The 16,768-nt window shown below is 41.3% G+C and overlaps 2 protein-coding genes across 6 annotated transcripts in view; one reads left to right on the top strand and one right to left on the bottom strand.

Moving 5' to 3' along the window:
- The window catches only part of LOC148889214 (arylsulfatase I), a 35,418-nt gene that overhangs the window by 4,322 nt on the left and 14,328 nt on the right, over positions 1-16,768 (top strand). For all 4 annotated transcript variants that reach the window (XR_016116848.1, XM_089011577.1, XM_089011578.1 and 1 more), the window contains exon 2: positions 483-597. The gene's annotated coding sequence lies outside the window, so the exon portion shown is untranslated. The remainder of the gene's footprint in view (positions 1-482; positions 598-16,768) is intronic.
- bean1 (brain expressed, associated with NEDD4, 1) overlaps positions 486-16,768 on the bottom strand; it is a 22,437-nt gene continuing 6,154 nt past the window's right edge. The window contains exons 2-5 of one of the 2 annotated variants that reach the window (XM_089011579.1): positions 16,225-16,362; positions 7,525-7,728; positions 7,248-7,383; positions 486-6,136 (exon numbers count right to left, since the gene is read on the bottom strand). In XM_089011579.1, the coding sequence (XP_088867705.1) occupies positions 5,839-6,136; positions 7,248-7,383; positions 7,525-7,728; positions 16,225-16,362 (776 nt within the window). In that variant the 3' untranslated portion in view covers positions 486-5,838. The remainder of the gene's footprint in view (positions 6,137-7,247; positions 7,384-7,524; positions 7,729-16,224; positions 16,363-16,768) is intronic. The other variant, XM_089011580.1, reaches the window with a different exon arrangement.

The following is a 16,768-nucleotide window of genomic DNA, read 5'->3' as shown; positions in this document are numbered from 1 at the left end:
CTGCTTTGAGGAAATTCTGGTCCACCTTACGGCGTCTCAGGAGGGGAAAGCAGTGCACCACTAACACTGTGTACAGTGAGGATCGGGCACTGCTGACCTCGACTAGAGACGTCATGAACCGGTGGGCAGAGTACTTCAAAAACCTCCTCAACTCCACCAACACGCCTTCCTTGGAGGAAGCAGTGTCTGGGCACTCCGAGGTGGGCTCTCCGATCTCTGTAGCTGAAGTCACAGAGGTGGTTAAAAAGCTCCTCGGTGGCAAGGTCCCGGAGGTGGATGAGATCCGACCGGAGTTCCTAAAGGCTCTGGATGTTGTGGGGCTGGTGTGTTCACGTTCTAATGTAACGCTTGAGTTAAAAAAAATGTACCCGCCTCAACATAGATCTCTGATTGTTTTGACAAAAATATTCACAGACATGTACTCGAAGTCAAATGCAATTGCCAAGGAAAAGTTTTAATATGAAGTTTGAAACTTTTGTTAGGGGTGAGGCCGTGCTTCCACTCAAATCATCCATTCGCGGGACTGCCTCTGACAGTTTTGGATGGTCGCCTACGTTTTGATCTGACGATTGGTAGGACTCCTTCCACGGCCAATAGGTAGGAATCTTCCTTGTCTTCAACTGTGAAAAAAATGTGAAACACAGGCTTTCTGATGATTCTGTGCGCTGGCTTCTATTTTTTTTTTTAAACGAAATCGACTGCTTGATAAGCGGATGATGCAACATGCCAGCGTGTATATGACATCACACTTACAGTAACCCTTATCTTCTTCCACCTTCCCTGTTTGGAGGGGGAAAAAAATCACGTCTCATTGCATGCGAAATGGCGAGCGTCGCCACTGACTTGACACAATGAAGTCAGCCAAAATATGTCATCAGTCTAGAAAGAGGCGACAAAGCCATTTTAAAAGTTTTAGGACTCTGAGCCATTATACACAAATGGAGTAAAAAAAATAAACAAACTGAAGGATTTGGAGTGCAGAATTCAATTCTTGAAAGTCTGTGTATTTCGTGCCCCAAAACAAACCAGTATGACGTTTTATGTGCCGAAGCAGACACACGCGTTATCATTGGTAATCTGTATTGACAGTGACTTGATGCATCAGCCGACATGGGGAAGTGAGAGGACATTTACACACATGCGCAGTAGATGACAAATGCAAGGTACGGCAAATATGTGCGTCCAAACAACCTGTATATAACTGTTGAGGTTAATACACCACACTGAACAAAAGCAATTCTGTAAATAAAATAAATAAAGAGTAGGTGCAAAAATATGGGGGTGGGGGGGGACCAGGCGGCACAGTCTCGACTGGTTCGCATATACGCCTCAGTGCACAGGTGCAAGGTTTGTCTCCGATCTTCCGTCTTTGTGTGCCCTTGCTATTGACCAACCAGCTTACCTACTGCCCAAAGACTGCTGGAATAGGCTCCAGCACACCCGTGCGTGACCCTTGTAAGGGGGAAAAGGATTAGAACATGGATAAATGGTTTCTTTGAAAGTAAACAAATTTTCTGAGTCAGGGAAATGGCGCACATCATTTACACAGTAATTTATCAGAACATTGAATCAGAACTGGTCTGTTCTGGTCGTTTTCGAAGACATTTCAGTTTCTGTGCCCTAAAATAAACTGCTTGAATGAGATTTCTTTTTAACAAAGCAACAAATGATCTTTTGAACAAAATTGTGGGGAAAAACTCCAACAGAATGAAATTCCAGCTCTAATCGTGCTTATCACTCAACAGCAATCTATAGTGGTCACGACCTTGCTCGACAGCTCACAAAATATTTGCTACTTCCTCTTGCACAGAAAGTCATTTGAGCAAGAAATGTAAAACATTTCTATTAAAAGCTGTTTTTATTACTTGTGGAATTATATAAATTCTAATGCTTAAAATGCAGTCTTTGACTACTACAGTACGACTGCTAGTGGGCAGATATCAACCGGTGCACAGTTGAGCTCCATTTGAAAAATAGTTCCACTAGCGTGTCAGTGTTGTCCCACTGTTGTGAAAAAATGTCATACTCACGTGAGGGTGGTTACGAGTATAACAGCTCTGTTTTTGTCATAGTACTACTGAATTGTCCTGCTGGTCAGGCCAAATAACGTATTTGTATAGGATCTTCAGCTAGAAATATAGTAAAGGTCTCCTATCTACTCACATGTCAATGTGCAACAATCTCATTTTAACGCATACATCCAAGTAACATTACACATCATATGATAAAGAGGGACTCATTTATGAACTCAAATAACAAATGAATAAATTATGAAATACAACGTCGGTCAAACCAGACACTATAAGGACAAAAGCACCACATTGTTGCATTGACATTAGCATAATGTGGCTACAGTGTTCAAGCTAACAGTCTGAGGGCTAATCAGCATATAGAAAATATTATACTTTGACATCAAACCCGGAAAAAAAATATTTTTTTGCACAACTGATCTATTTATTTATTGTGAAAGGAAAAAAGGTAGATGGTACAGCCGTTAAAAAGGAAGAGCGGCTGCTTGACTTATTTGTGATGCATGCTAATGAGGTTGATGTCTACAGTTGTTAGTGTCTCCAGATGAGAGCACACACACACACACACACACACACACACTCGCACACACACACACACACACACACACACACACACACACACACACACACACACACACACACACACACACACACACACACACACACACACACACACACACACACGCATAGACACACGCACACTAAACATGGAAGCAAAAAAGATGTATTTGAACTATTTCCTGCTTGGTTAAATGACTATTAAATGACTATTGGTCCCACTGTGGTCTTCCATATTCGCATGAGCGTAAAATCTTTGAATTTCCACATGCTTCATCTTTTGGTTTGGATACATAAAATATCTGATGATTGAAATCATGGTTTTGACAAAAATGTCAAATTTTGTTTGTTTATGGCTTTGTCGTGGTGACGGGATGCTACACGAAGCCACTGGGATTCAGTTAAAGCATTGGTGATAAAACCAGAGCCCTTGATTACAAGAATGTTCACAATTTGTACAAGGTGTTGAAAACCACCAAATACAGTGTAGTTACAAATAAGAATTGGTGGACCACGTCGACAGGCCCACGCTGTTATTTGGCATCATTACACAGCGAGAAAAAAAAACATTTTGGAGAAATTTGGTGGCTTTACAGATAAACAGAATATTTTCTTTACAATCAGACACTAAAAGTCCCAGTAGCAATTACTTTTGAAATCAGGTGCATCCGTATGGGCCTCTGTGCACATATCGAATTCTTCTAATAAAAAAAGTAAGGCCGCGAGCTAGTGAAACTGAGGATTTTTTCTATTTGGAAGCTTCTTCGGAAAAGAGAAGCCAACAACTTCTCAAAGAAAGACTTTGGTATTCTACCGTCAATTTAAGATAGCCTATTTATAATGTGAGTATTTGTGATAGTGGCGACAGACTTGTTAATGAGGCAGTGAAGCCTCCAAATTTCCCCTGACATAAAAGCATTTGCCAATTAAATACATTTTTTTTTCATACATTGGAGGGAGGTGACTCGGAACGGCTGAAGCAATCAAAAAAAGTTCTATTTGCATGTTTGTGTTGTCTTAAACACCCCAAAACACTCCCAAAACTCTGTCTAAAATAGAAGAGTGGACAATAAAGTATGACCAATGGAAAAGAGATAGGCTATTTGTTTTTAAAGGTAGAAAGAAAAAAAATGCTCTGGGAAGACGATTTTGTTGTATTTACGGTTCATAGACTGCAAGCATTCATTTAAAACAAAAGAGAAACTGTTTTGATAAGACTGTTGGTTTTAGTCAGATAGCCTGACCGCAGCGCTACTTGAGACCTACATCGACAATTACTTCTTTAGTTTCTCCTTTGTGTTGGTTGCTAATGATATGACCCATGATCAAAGGTGTCCTTTCTTCTAGGTTGACAAATTGGTTGAGTCATGGCCAGTGTTTCCAAAAATGTTATGCTTGCCATTTGTTGCTAATAGTGACTAATAAATAGAACATTACATCATTTACACAACAAGTAGTGTTACTCAAAGTAAGAGCTCAGCCATCTCAGTCAAATCTAAACAAAAAAAATCATACATTTTAAATTAGCCATGTTTTTAAATATCATGCAGAAGTTTGTTTTATTGGGTTGCCCTCCGATGATGTTCCGTAAAGATTCAAAATCTGCACATATTTGATGCCTCAGAAAAGGCCCTCACCTCAAAATGCTGGAAAAGCACTACTATGTTTTTTTACAGGACAACCAACGCCTCCGGACAAGTTGTGTCCATAATTTGTAAAATCGCTTCAAACGACTTCTACTGAGCATATTTTTCAAATATTCCACGGCATATAGCTATATTTTACGTTTTAAGACTCGTGCTGAATATTCAGGAAGTCTTGTTTTTGAGTTGGTGACGAGTCCTGACGTCACGTTTGGAACGCCCCTGACCAAGAAAGGACACACAATGCATTTTGCAGTACTTTGTTTGGTCTGAAAACTTCGTGTTGATCCGTGTTGATGGCGAGATTAGGAGGAAAACTCATAAATAACGCAATGGTGAATCATTGTGTGTTGCACCGAGACAACTATTTGATATTCGCTGACAAAAATTCCCAGGAGACAAATCAGCCCATTTCCACGGAGCTTTGTCGCCATCTTCTGCATTTTTTTGGGTGCTACAGTTCTGTCCTGATGCCTCAAAATGACACAGAATAAATTCTTTCATCGATTGCAAACATGTATGCTTTCCTCTTCAGAACTATTTGAATCATATTCATAACTGGATGAGTAACAAGAAAGCATCTTCTCTGAGCCATTATTTTGATTCTCGAGCAAGGCAAGACGTCTTGGCGTGACTCCACGAACAAGGGGGCGGGACCTTCTGAAACTGGCCAGGTTCAATTTGAAGTAGTTTTTAGACACTTTAAGTCATTTTTATTGGTGTTTGGCATTTGACTAAAAATATCAGCCTGCGTGTTTTGGGTATTTTAGATGCTATAAAACGTTTTTCTGGTGTCAGTTAGGAAACAAAAAAGTGGTGTCGGCTGTCCTCTGAATGGAGCTCCTCAGCTTACTTCAACATAGTTTCTTGACAACGGAATGCCACAAGATGGCGCATATTGCTTTGACCTGAGCACAAAAACAGCAAATGTGTTTTGAATTTTAGGAGAAGTAACAATGACTTTGTCAAGAAAAATGTACAGTAAATATCAATTATTTATATTATTATTATTGTTCTGATATTAATTGGTGGGACTGGACAATTTTTTTCTAATGAGTTCATTGAGCACTTTACAAAAAATATTTAAACAAATTTCATAGTTAGCTTAATTTGTTAGCTTCTGCTTTTGTTTGGAAAAAATGACAGAGTTATGTACAACATCCCTTTTATGGGCTTCAAGTGATAATTATTATATATATACTGTTTTGGTGGAGGGAGGTTAAATCTGCATCTTTTGTCTTATATGGCCCAGATTGTGGTTGGACTGTGAGCAAGGTTTGCCAGTATGCCTTGTTCCTGAATGTTTCTTCGCCATGGTATGAGTTACTTCAAAGGGCGCTTGTGTATAATCGCTTTAACTTGAAAAGCATCAGTTTGTTCCTGGGCTTCAGTCAAAGTTAAAACTGCGCCATTCCGTTCCCAAAACATGGATGAGAGAGTTGTTCTGTGAGATCACCAGGATGAGTTTTTCATGTGTGAAGTCCCTGGAGAAAATGGTTCTCTCTCTTGAGTTTCAGTCTTCAAAGAAAAAAACCAAAACACCGTTCCCAGTTTGTGTTAATCTCATACAGAATTAAAGCGCAGAGGAAAGCTCCAAAAGAGTTGTCCTATGAGATCTGCCTGTTGGTGTCGGCGTTCCTCTCTGATTGGTATTTAGAAAGGTCACATGGTACCAGAGGCAGGGGCTCCCCCTGGCCGCCGACCACCGCCTCGTACGGCGGCGCAGCCTCCAACGGGAAGGAGATGCATGCGATATGTCGATGCGGCGAGGCTGCGCTGGAAGAACTGGGGCGTTCCTCTGCCCCTTCGCAGTTGTTCTGATGAGGGTCCCATAGCGAGTAAGGCGGGGGGTCGTCTGTGGGTATGTAGATGGGAGAGCAATCGGGACCCATGCATTCATCGTAACTGCAGGGAGGCAGAAGAAGAATCCTCGTTAACCCTTGTTAGATAGTGGCGGCGGAGGTTTGTGGCCTTGTCTTTGAACGTTAACCCAGGTGGAGCCAGTTTTCCCATTGGCCGCTCATCCCACTCTGCAAAGAATGTGCGACTTTGCATTTCCTGGCAATTGCAAATGAAATATTTTGTGAAGTGACAAATCTTTGTGTGTTTACCCATCAGCTTCTCAAAAAAATGGTGACAATAAACAAAGAGGTACTAGTACTTGACCAACATCATAAGGTCCGATCACCCCTTGTCCTTTTCCACTCAAAACAAAACCGAAGACATGTTTGTCATGTGATAAAGCTTATCATGTGAGGGAGAGAGAGAGAGAGAGAGAGAGAGAGGGGGGGGGGGGAAGAAAGATTGTCGTGGTTGTCGATTTTGAGGGCAGAAGACTTTACCATTTAACATATGGTGTGTGTGTGCATGGGGAGTGCATGCTCTTGTCTTTGTATATGCTTGGGTAGCACATTTTGACTTTCAATGTGCGAATTGAAAAGAATACACAGTAGGTGTACTGTTTCTGTCAGAGATGTGTAAAATACATATTGCGCATACACACACAGTATTGGTCTTTTCCCTTGTGCATGTTCATGTTTCTCTTTCATCCTTGTTTTCTTTTCTATGTTTGCTTGACACCCACACACTAAACATGGAAGCAAGACAAAGCATGGATTTGAATTATTAAAGTTGCCAATTATAGCAGATGACATTAAGATCAAACACACCATGACTTGACCTTTTTAGACACACACACGCGCACGCACACACACACACACACACGCACACACATACACACACACACACACACACACACACACACACACACACACACACACACACACACACACACACACACAACCAAATGGCAGCAAAAGCGGAAGCATCACTTTCTCCTAAATGAAACGGCACAAAAGAGGGCAATTGTTGCAGGCGGACACTTTGACGGTTGATGTAAATGGCACAGTTTGCACTGTAACTTGCTGCATTCATGAGAAATAGAAATAATTCAAATATAATAATGAGAATAATAATAAAGCACAAATAAATTACAAAAATAAAAAAAGACACTCACCGTGGTGGAGAATCGGGGTATAGGTGGTTGACTTGTGACAGACTGAAAGAGTCAAAGTCCAAACCGGGTAGAAAGTCTTCGAAGCACGTTGACCTCAGTTCTCCGACGGAACCTCCAAAGGAGTAACCATCTGGACCTACAGAGGCGCATTCATGTTTTAAGCCCAAGTTAGACTTTTAAAGTGAAGTTTCAAATCAGTTTACAAGTTCAAACAAGGTCAAATGACGGCCAAGAGTTTCAAGTTGGGGTTTGAATTGAGTATTTTGTCACTACGGACCATAGTTGGCTCTCAGGTGAGGGTTCCTCAGTCGGCTGTCTTTGCGCAGGCTGCCCACAATGATGGTAACGCAGGAGAGGAAAAGCACAAGGCCTATGACGATACCCGCCACCACCAGCGGAGACACCAGGAGTGAAGCCTCGCCCCCAGTCTCTCGCCCGCTCCTGCAGTCCGGGTACTCCCCATGGCTCTGGTTCGAGCTCACTGTCGGGGTGGAGGGAGAACCTTGTTGACTTAAATTTCATTGAGTGCTTCAAATGCAATCAACTTCCCTTTATGTGCATTGACAATTCAAATTGCTGGTGTAGTGGTTCGCACAGCTGACTCATAAAGTCAGCTTCAGATTGCCGAAATTCCTGTGTTAGGCTAAATGAAGCTTAAAATTGTCTTTGTTTCTGGAAACATTGTTGCTGTGGCCATCGGTCATGTGGTGGTTTGGTGGAGCTACAACAGCATTGCTGAAATTAGCCTGTTTTGCCTTTGGGTTCATCGAATCGCCTAAATTGATTCAATGTCTACAAAAACATACAGTATATTGAGGTGCCTGCACCATTAGTGTTGTAGCGGTTCACTCAGCTGACTTATGAAACTGGCCTGAGATCATTGCAGCTCGTATTTTACATGAATGGAGTCTTGAAATTGTCGATGTTCATGTATACAACGTGCTAATTGGCTATGTCATGGGTCACTTTAATGTAAATGTTATGCGATCTGTGAATGCGTCCCAATGCTTTTGTCGACATAATATGTTCACATGCTGCAGTGCGAGCAGCGTGGAATCCAAAGCTGCGTGCCAAGCAGGGTGGTTTGAGGAACAAGAGAGAGAGAAAGAGAGGGACTAGTGTGGCAGGATGTCATGTTATGTAACAGCTTTATTCTCCCGCACACACTATCGTTTACACTACAGACTCCTAATTCTCCCTCCTCCTGCCTTGCCATCTTTCCGAGACTCATCATCACCCCCCCCCCCCCACCCCCGGGACTTACTCCACTTCAGAGTGTGACAGATAATTAGAGCTGCATTTACACGCTATACGCATTACGCACACACTACACACATTTTGTTTCCTTCTCGTTGAACGTCTCATAGCTGTTTTTTTCTTTCCCTGGGCTTGTCTGTTTTCGTTTTCATTCTCTTCTCATTGCCATCACTTTCTCCTCAGGGAATGTGCTCGTTCTAAATGCTAATATTTGTAGCGCTTAGTTCAACGTGTGCTCATGTTAATGTTACTGGTGACATTCAATGCTTCTCACGACTGTAGGTGTTAGTCTACATACTACGATAGCAGTACAGTATCCCAGTATACCAGTTATGTTGTGATACTTGGGGGTATTATTTTCTTTCGCACTAATCTGGACGGGTATTTAAATTACACCGTTTGCTTCTGCGTGATTGATGACGTTGCCTCCCAGGGTCCAAGTTGGGCCACAGATAATCAATCATGACACATAATTGTTTAATTCGTTCTTTTCTATTTGATTGTTATGACAACATTTTATGTGTACAAGATTAAGAACTGCGGTCTTTTTTTTTAAATAAAACTGCAAAAAATAAAAAATAATCTACCTTAGAATAAGCGTTCTTAAAATGAATAAAATAAATCTACATTTTTAAATACATTAATATCTACCGCATAGATTTTTTTCTTTTTTCTTGTCTTTTTTTTTACGAAACACAGTTTGAAATTGTTGTCTCTGTTGATGAACGAAACCCAAGCACATGATGACAGCGAGGATACGATGAAAACGTCAAACAATGAGCAAATGATGCGACACGCGGATGCCTCGGAGCGCTCATCTGGCATCTCAGAGAACAACGTCTCGGGAACGCTTTGCGGCGAGAGAACATTTCGCTCATGTGGGAATCGCTGTGAAAGCAACACGACGGCAGACAACACAATTACTCACGCTGAGACGAGACACCGGAGACAAAGTCATATCACGCACTTAGAAATTTGATCAGAATTTTTGAATTCTATATACGGCCTGGAGAAATAATAGAACAAAAAAATAAAAAAAAAAAAAAAAAAAAAAAACAAGATACTTATTGCGAAAGAGCAAGAACCATGCAGAAGACATAAATATTGTTTGTGATTCTATCAAGCCCTACGTGTTTAAAGTCACCCAGTTTTTTTTGCTTTCCACAAAGCAACAAACTCAATAATTACAGGGTGTATATGGAAAAAAGTACATTCCAAATTGAAGCTACAGCTTGCCTTTCTGTTGGTGTAAAAGTCAGGATTAAAAAGAATATGGCGTGGATTTAATGTTGGTCAAAAATTAGATTGAGTTTGAAATATTTTCACCTTTGTTTCATATGTACAGTGTAAAATGGGCAATATCTTGCATCTAACTAAAAAAAGGTTTTCTTCAGCCTTCATCTGTACTTTTTTGAAGGTGTTGGACATTTCGCTTCTCATCCGAAGAGCTTCGTCAGAGAACTAAAGTTGTGCTGGTAACTCTGGCCCTATATATATCCCTCATGCACAGAGGTGGTGGTGCCAGACCTCTGCTCTGATAGGTCCCTGCCCTAAGGTTGGGGGAGCGGTAGACTACTCCCTGAAGACTTTAATGTTCTATCCCTGGCATGACAAAACCTACGTGGTGATGACCTAAGATGTCTGTTGTAAGCACGGTCAAAATTGTGTCTAAAGTGTGTCGGGTCATTCGGTCCATGGAACGGGTTGTGATTTCCAAGGTGGTGGCCGTTGTGGGCCCCGAAAATGCAGGCCGGAAGGAGAAGCAGGGTGTGTTTGACAAATTGTATTTGTACAAGTCAGCAGCAACAAAATCTCAAGCAACAAAGTCCTCAGAACAGAAAGGTCCAAAATAGCAAATAAAATCATGAGTTAAAACATGATGAGATGAAACAAACCTGATAGGGTGAAACAAACAATGACCCAACACTGAATGGTCATGCCAGGAGTCCTTTCAACTGCCACTGTTTAGTACGACCAACACCTGTGCAGCTGCAGGCGGGGCCGACAGTGCCACCCGTTGGTCGCAAACCGAAACGTGACAGAAACACTTCAAGCAAAAAGCTGCTGAGTGCAGATTTTTTTTCTCTAACTTGCGTGGCATCTCGAGATGTGGAAGCCTGATAAGCAGAGATCTTCGGTGACCAGGTGTCACGGACACTTAGTCTTCTTGTTTCTTCAGAACATATGAGTGCCTCGCGCACTTAAAGGAAAACCTACCCGTCAAGTTATGCTAGACAAGAGATCAGAATCAGAAACAGAAAGCCTTTAATCGTCCCACAATGGGGACATTTGCAAATGCAGATGAAAAAAACTTCAATAATTGTAAAAATGCAAATTGGACAACGGTACAAAGGGTGAAGTTTGGGTTGTGTTGAGAATACCAGTGGAAAATGCAAATGACACTGACTCACTGCAAGGCAACGAGATGGTATACACGGTCGATGACTTTGCATTCTGCAAGACCCACGCAATATTCGCATGTATTATGGACGAGCGTCAAGCGCATCGCCGGCATCTGCAGTGACACGTTTTGTCATTGTGAGTTATCAGCACCTTTTCGTCCCTGTGTGGACTTGACGAATCTTCCTGACTCTGAATAAAAAAATAAAAATAAAATTGGCTAAAAGTAAACCCAGCAGTCAGTTAAAAAGTAATAAACACTATGAAGTGTCAAACTCGCAGGCCGTCTTGTAGTTACGTCTTCCTTCAAAGGTCCAGTATGACAGCGAAACGGAATGAATGTTTAATCAATCATCATACTATTACTTGTATGCAACAAATCAAATTAAAGGATAAATAGTTTTGAAATCAGTCAACTGTTAGTTTTTTAATGATTAGTACAGTTAGGTGTCAATAAAGTAAGAAAAAAATAGTCAAACATTTTGGTCCAGATTTGAGCAAGGATCGTGGAAGTTGACACACATTCTTTGCTTTTGCGGGCCACATAGAATGATGTGGTTGGCCGAATCTGGCCTCCGGGCCTTGTATTTGACACCAGTGGTATGGAGAATGCAGGATTATGGATGGGTTAAGTTAATGTCACATTAACTTAAGTTTTTAGGGTTTATGTGGAGAGAGGTTAAGGTTTGGAAAATATGTTGAGAGGAACTTTCAGAAACATTTTTATCGTTATCTTTGCCGTTTTATGTCTATTTAAGCTCTCAGTCGTACAGAAGTGGTCCATCGATGAAAATGGTTCTTCATCCGTCATCTGTACTTCTTTGAACGTGTCGGACGTTTTGCTTCTTATCCAAGAGGCTTTGTCAATGAACTAAAATTTGCTGGTAGCTCTGGCCCGATATATATACTGTATCCCTACTGTCCAAAGGTGGCGTTTTAGGGTATAATAAAATCAACCATTCTGTTGTTGTCAAAAAACAAAGTTTCTTGTTTCCTTCTCTGGCGTGCAATCAATTGTACGCATGTTCACATCATGTGCGTGCCGGTCCGCCTTTCTTGACAACATGCACTGTCTCCAGCTAGTTGGCAAACGTCGTGGGAGAACGGCAGCCAATCTCGAGGGCCTTAAATGGAGGGAGGTGACTCGGAACGGCTGAATAATAAAAGGCAGGGTGAAGGAAGGAGAAATGAAGGGTAAATGTCAACTCAAAACAGACAGATCAACTGTTAACACGACTACAGTTCTACCGTTAGGCTGACATCCAGAGCGCTAATGTGTGTTGATAACAGACAGATGTTAACGGCGCTGCGTTAACGCGATTAAACGTGGCCCTTTTCATCGATTTCATCATCTCCCCCGCTATTTAATGGACACTCATCATCGGCTCACGTATTGCTTCTGAGAAAAGCGGGACAGAGGAATGAGCAAAGCAGGAATAACAAATTACGATATGGCACATACAGCATACAAAGAAGTGCAATACGGAGCAAGGAGGAATCTAATTTAAAGTGGAAAAGGTGTTTCTTTTTTTCTGTTGTCATTTGGACCCCTGAAGATTGTGTGTTGGAACTAAGAGTGAGGGCATGCGTGGCCATTTTGCTCGTTCATTGCCAGATAGTTACTCCCCAATGTAGCCATTTTCCAAAACCGACGAAGTTACCGTGTTGCTTTTTCCAGTCAAGTAATCAAACACCACAAAATGTGTTCAAGTGACAATGATAAAAACCCTGGCACTGGAGTGGACACATTTTTATGCACATCGTCTGGCAGTGAGTGAGTTAATAAACTGTAAGAATTTAAGAAAATAGATGTTAAACTGTTAACTCAAAATATTAAATTGGGCAATTCTACCAAATAATTATGAACATTGCCTTTTCAAAATAAAACAGTCAATTGATAAAACAGACACGACATCGATTAATTATTGTTATAAATATATTTATATTTTATTTAACTTCCGGTTAATCAATCATGATCCTATGAAGTTACAATTGCAATCGGACTCACCTGCAGTACTCTTTAATTGCCATCGGGGGTGTTAGCGAGCAAGGCGGAATTCTGAAACCTCCCCGCAAACACGCACCCAGCTCATATCCATTTAGATAGATGTATGCCAGGCAAACCTGATAGATGCAGATGCTCAGATGGCCATATCAGGCCTAAAAAAGAGCTTTTAAAAGCAGTTTTTATTCTGTCCACAGCAATTTCCATAAAGCACGGCGAAGCGGCATTTGATAGCTGACTGGAGGCGAGGCGTGGCGGCACGGCGCTGATGGATAAATGATGTGTGCAGCCAGGGGGAACACACGCAGATTCCATTTCAGATCTGCCTGCATCACAGCAGTGCACCCCCACCCCGCCATATGTCGATTGATTTGAGCCTTTATCTTCTTGCCACTGATAGCACACTCATACATGTGTGAAGGCACATGCATAGGGATTGGGGAACTCTATTTATTTCAAACAAATATATCCAGTATTTACATTTATAACATCTCTAAAGAAGAAAAAAAATGACTCTTATATTAATTCATTCACTGCAGTGCAAGGGTTTTTGTCATTGTCACTTGAATTGCAGGATACCCACATAATATTGAGTTTTTCGGACTACATAAACATTCAGTAAAGCGTTAGAAACCTTGGACTCTCTTCAGAAATCAAGAGTTAGATTTTATGGGTCTGGAGTTATATAAGTTTGAAATTAGGCCATCTGTCCAAAATACAATGCTATACATACATTGGTTGATATAGTGCTTGAAAAACAGCTGAAACTGGAACAAAGTGCTAACATGGAATGAAGAGAAATGTTTCCCCCTTGTGGAAACGAAAAAAAATATTGCCAGAGGCCACGGCTAGTGCTTTATCGGCACCCTAGCATGAAAAAACTAAACCCGAACAAATTCGTGAATGGCGCTCTGTCATATTTTCAATTCCCGAGAAAATGTGTGAATGGTAGTGAATGAGTTAATTCCTGGTTTAACTTCATTATACTGAAAGGCTAACCCAGAAGACTCAAACATTTCTGTAAAGTAAATTATTGTTCATTGTAGTCCAGAGTAGTTTAATATTGATGCGCCATGGCGCGTTTCGCGTGACATCCTCAAGGATTGGTCTGGAGACGTTTGGGTGCGTTTGATCATCACGACAACGAAAGGATGTCATGCCAGAATATGTTTTTTTGCTTTGCCACATAATGTGACTCGTCCCAAATCATTCTTGAATCGGTTCTTCGGGAACCATTGGTTCGGGTTAACGTGATTTCTCACCCAGTCCAAGACACCAAACAGCAATTTATCTGTCAAGCAGCGCAAACCTTTGTGCACGACAAAAAAGTTGTTTCATGCTAACTCTGACCTAGCTCATCCTATGTTTAAATCATGTAATAATAATCTTTCGTAGACGTTGATGTTGTTACATCGACATGGTCATGAAATGCTGTGAAGTAGTGTAAACATGTTGCTCTTTCACCACAAAGCGGCGTCATGCTGAATGTGGCCATTGGAAGTGTCTTATCATCGCCCAGCAAGCCACCCTGAGCTTTTTATCCATCTCTTGGCCTGGCTCCCTTTGGGGAAGCATTCCACCCCAGGTGCCGGGGTGGGATGGGCGGTGGTGGTGTCGAAGGGATTCGCATAAAGAGTCAGCCGGGGATGTGAATAATAGATCAGAGAAGGAAGGGAAGAAGTGCGAGGCAGCGAGTGAAAGAAGAGAAAGCGATTTAAAGGGCACGAAGGAACGGCGGGATGTGTCCATCAATCTGTCTGTCGGTACCCCCTTGCGTCTCAGACGCCTGCGCCTCGGTCAGGACGTGTTGCATAAGCGCACCATTCATCTTTTATTGAGGCGTCTATAAATACTGTCTTCTGTTCTCTTAGGTTGAAAAGATCAACTTCTGATCTGGATGTAAATAAAGGGAAATGTTAGCCACTAACTTGATTTATCTATTCTTTTCATTGGCATAAAAGACATGCCGTAAACCCCGACAATTACTCATTACAACACATTTATCTAGGCACACGCATGTGTGCATATGTATATGTCCTATTTTTAAATGTACGTTATGATAAAACATGCAACATTTTTTTGTGGGGTGGCTGAAACAGATTAATGGGAATTTACATTCTTTTAAATGGTGGAAGATGATTTGAGATAAGTGTTTAAAAAAACAAACAACTCATGGCTGCACCCCAAATAAGGCGTCCCGATTTCTTGCTTTCGTCTTCGCAAAAAATGTCCTTAAATCACAACATATTTATGAATTTTAGTGCAAACATCATTATTGTATACAACACTATTATCAAGGTGCCTCTGTTCAGCCCATCTGAGTATCTCGACATTTTAATTGTGCCAGAACACAAAATGACATAGGGCGCTTATAAATTCTTCTTCTTATTAAATTTCTTACCAATAAATTAGCAAACTTGGTTAAAATCTACACAACATTGGAAAACCCGTGCAATACCTCACAGCAGATCATAGCCATCAATGCTACTTCAGCGCCATTTCTATTTTCATGCTTCCATCGGTTCTCCTGTTTGGAGTCGCAACACAGCTCTTGGAACAACTCTGCTCCCAAATCAATGAATTGTTCGACATTGTGGAATTAGTGGTAGTGTTAATTGTGTGCATTATTTTGACGCAACCAGCAGAGGCGCTGTTGACTCACAATCTCAAGACGCTAGATTTGAACCACAATATGGGTTAACTGAATGCTAAGAATTCTGCTGATTATGTGGAACTTTTTTGTTGATTTATCGTATGTCGGAGCAATCAATTCAAAATGGAGCGCTCAACTTCAACAAAGCTTGTGTTGAGTTTCAATGTAAAAAACAATTGTACAATAAAAAAAGCACAACATGTCACGGGTCCCCTTAGAAGCATATTTTGCAAATTATTGACACCAAAAGTTAAGAATATTTAAAGGAAAATACTTTCCAAGATAACACAGCATGATTTTTTTTCACCGTGGTGGTCTTTTGAAAAGTACTTTCTTCAAAATGAAACGTTTCCTTTTCAAAATCTCATCTCATCTACATGATCCAATTCTGAACATACCCCCTCATTCATTGAGACTCACCTCTGCTAATTTTTGTCTCCATTGTTTTCCCAAATATGACCCAATAACCCATTTTGAAAGCTTCACCCATCAAGTCTCACTCATCACCAAACAGTTGTCATACGAAATAGAGACTGTGTAGCTATTTTTTTACTTCTCTGAACACTTTGTTTGATGCACAACTTCAGGATGTAAGCATTACAATTCCAGCGAGGCGCCACAATAACACATTGACGTTCCAAACGACTGTTCGCCTCCCTTACCTGAGCAGATCAATTTCATCAGCATGAACTCGTGTTCACAGTGTTTCCTCCCGGCGCATCTCAACAGGCAGGAAGCCAACTTCAGCTGCTCGCCGACGCACGCTGATGCCGCTAGAACTCCAATTGCAGTGAACGCTGCTGCCGAGGGGAGGATGTAGGGAACAAACAAATGTGAGAGAGTGAGAGAGAGAGAAAGAAATTGAGAGAGAGTGAGAGATAGAGAAGGTGAAGCAAACCATAACAAACAATCAACACATAGCACATAGATGGGGAAACATGATGGCAGGAAGTGAAGGAGTGAAAAAGGCGTGCAGCATCCCAGCCTGCTGTTTATAAAGCCTAAGGCTCCGTCAATGTGTGTCCATCTGTGTGTGTGTTACGGCAAATCGCTATACGAATAGCGATTTGCCCTAAGAGTGTGAGTGTGTGTTTGTTTGTGTGTGTGTGTGCGTGTGTGTGCGTGCGTGCGTGTGTGTGTGTGCATGCATGAGGAGTGCAAGCTCTTGTCTTTGTATGCTTGTAGAGCACACTTCGTGACTTTCAA

The sequence above is a fragment of the Hippocampus bargibanti genome, linkage group LG13 (assembly GCF_051943395.1).
Source record: "Hippocampus bargibanti isolate YZ-2025 linkage group LG13, ASM5194339v1, whole genome shotgun sequence".
Classification (NCBI taxonomy): domain Eukaryota; kingdom Metazoa; phylum Chordata; class Actinopteri; order Syngnathiformes; family Syngnathidae; genus Hippocampus; species Hippocampus bargibanti.
This window is presented reverse-complemented; position numbering and strand designations above follow the sequence as displayed.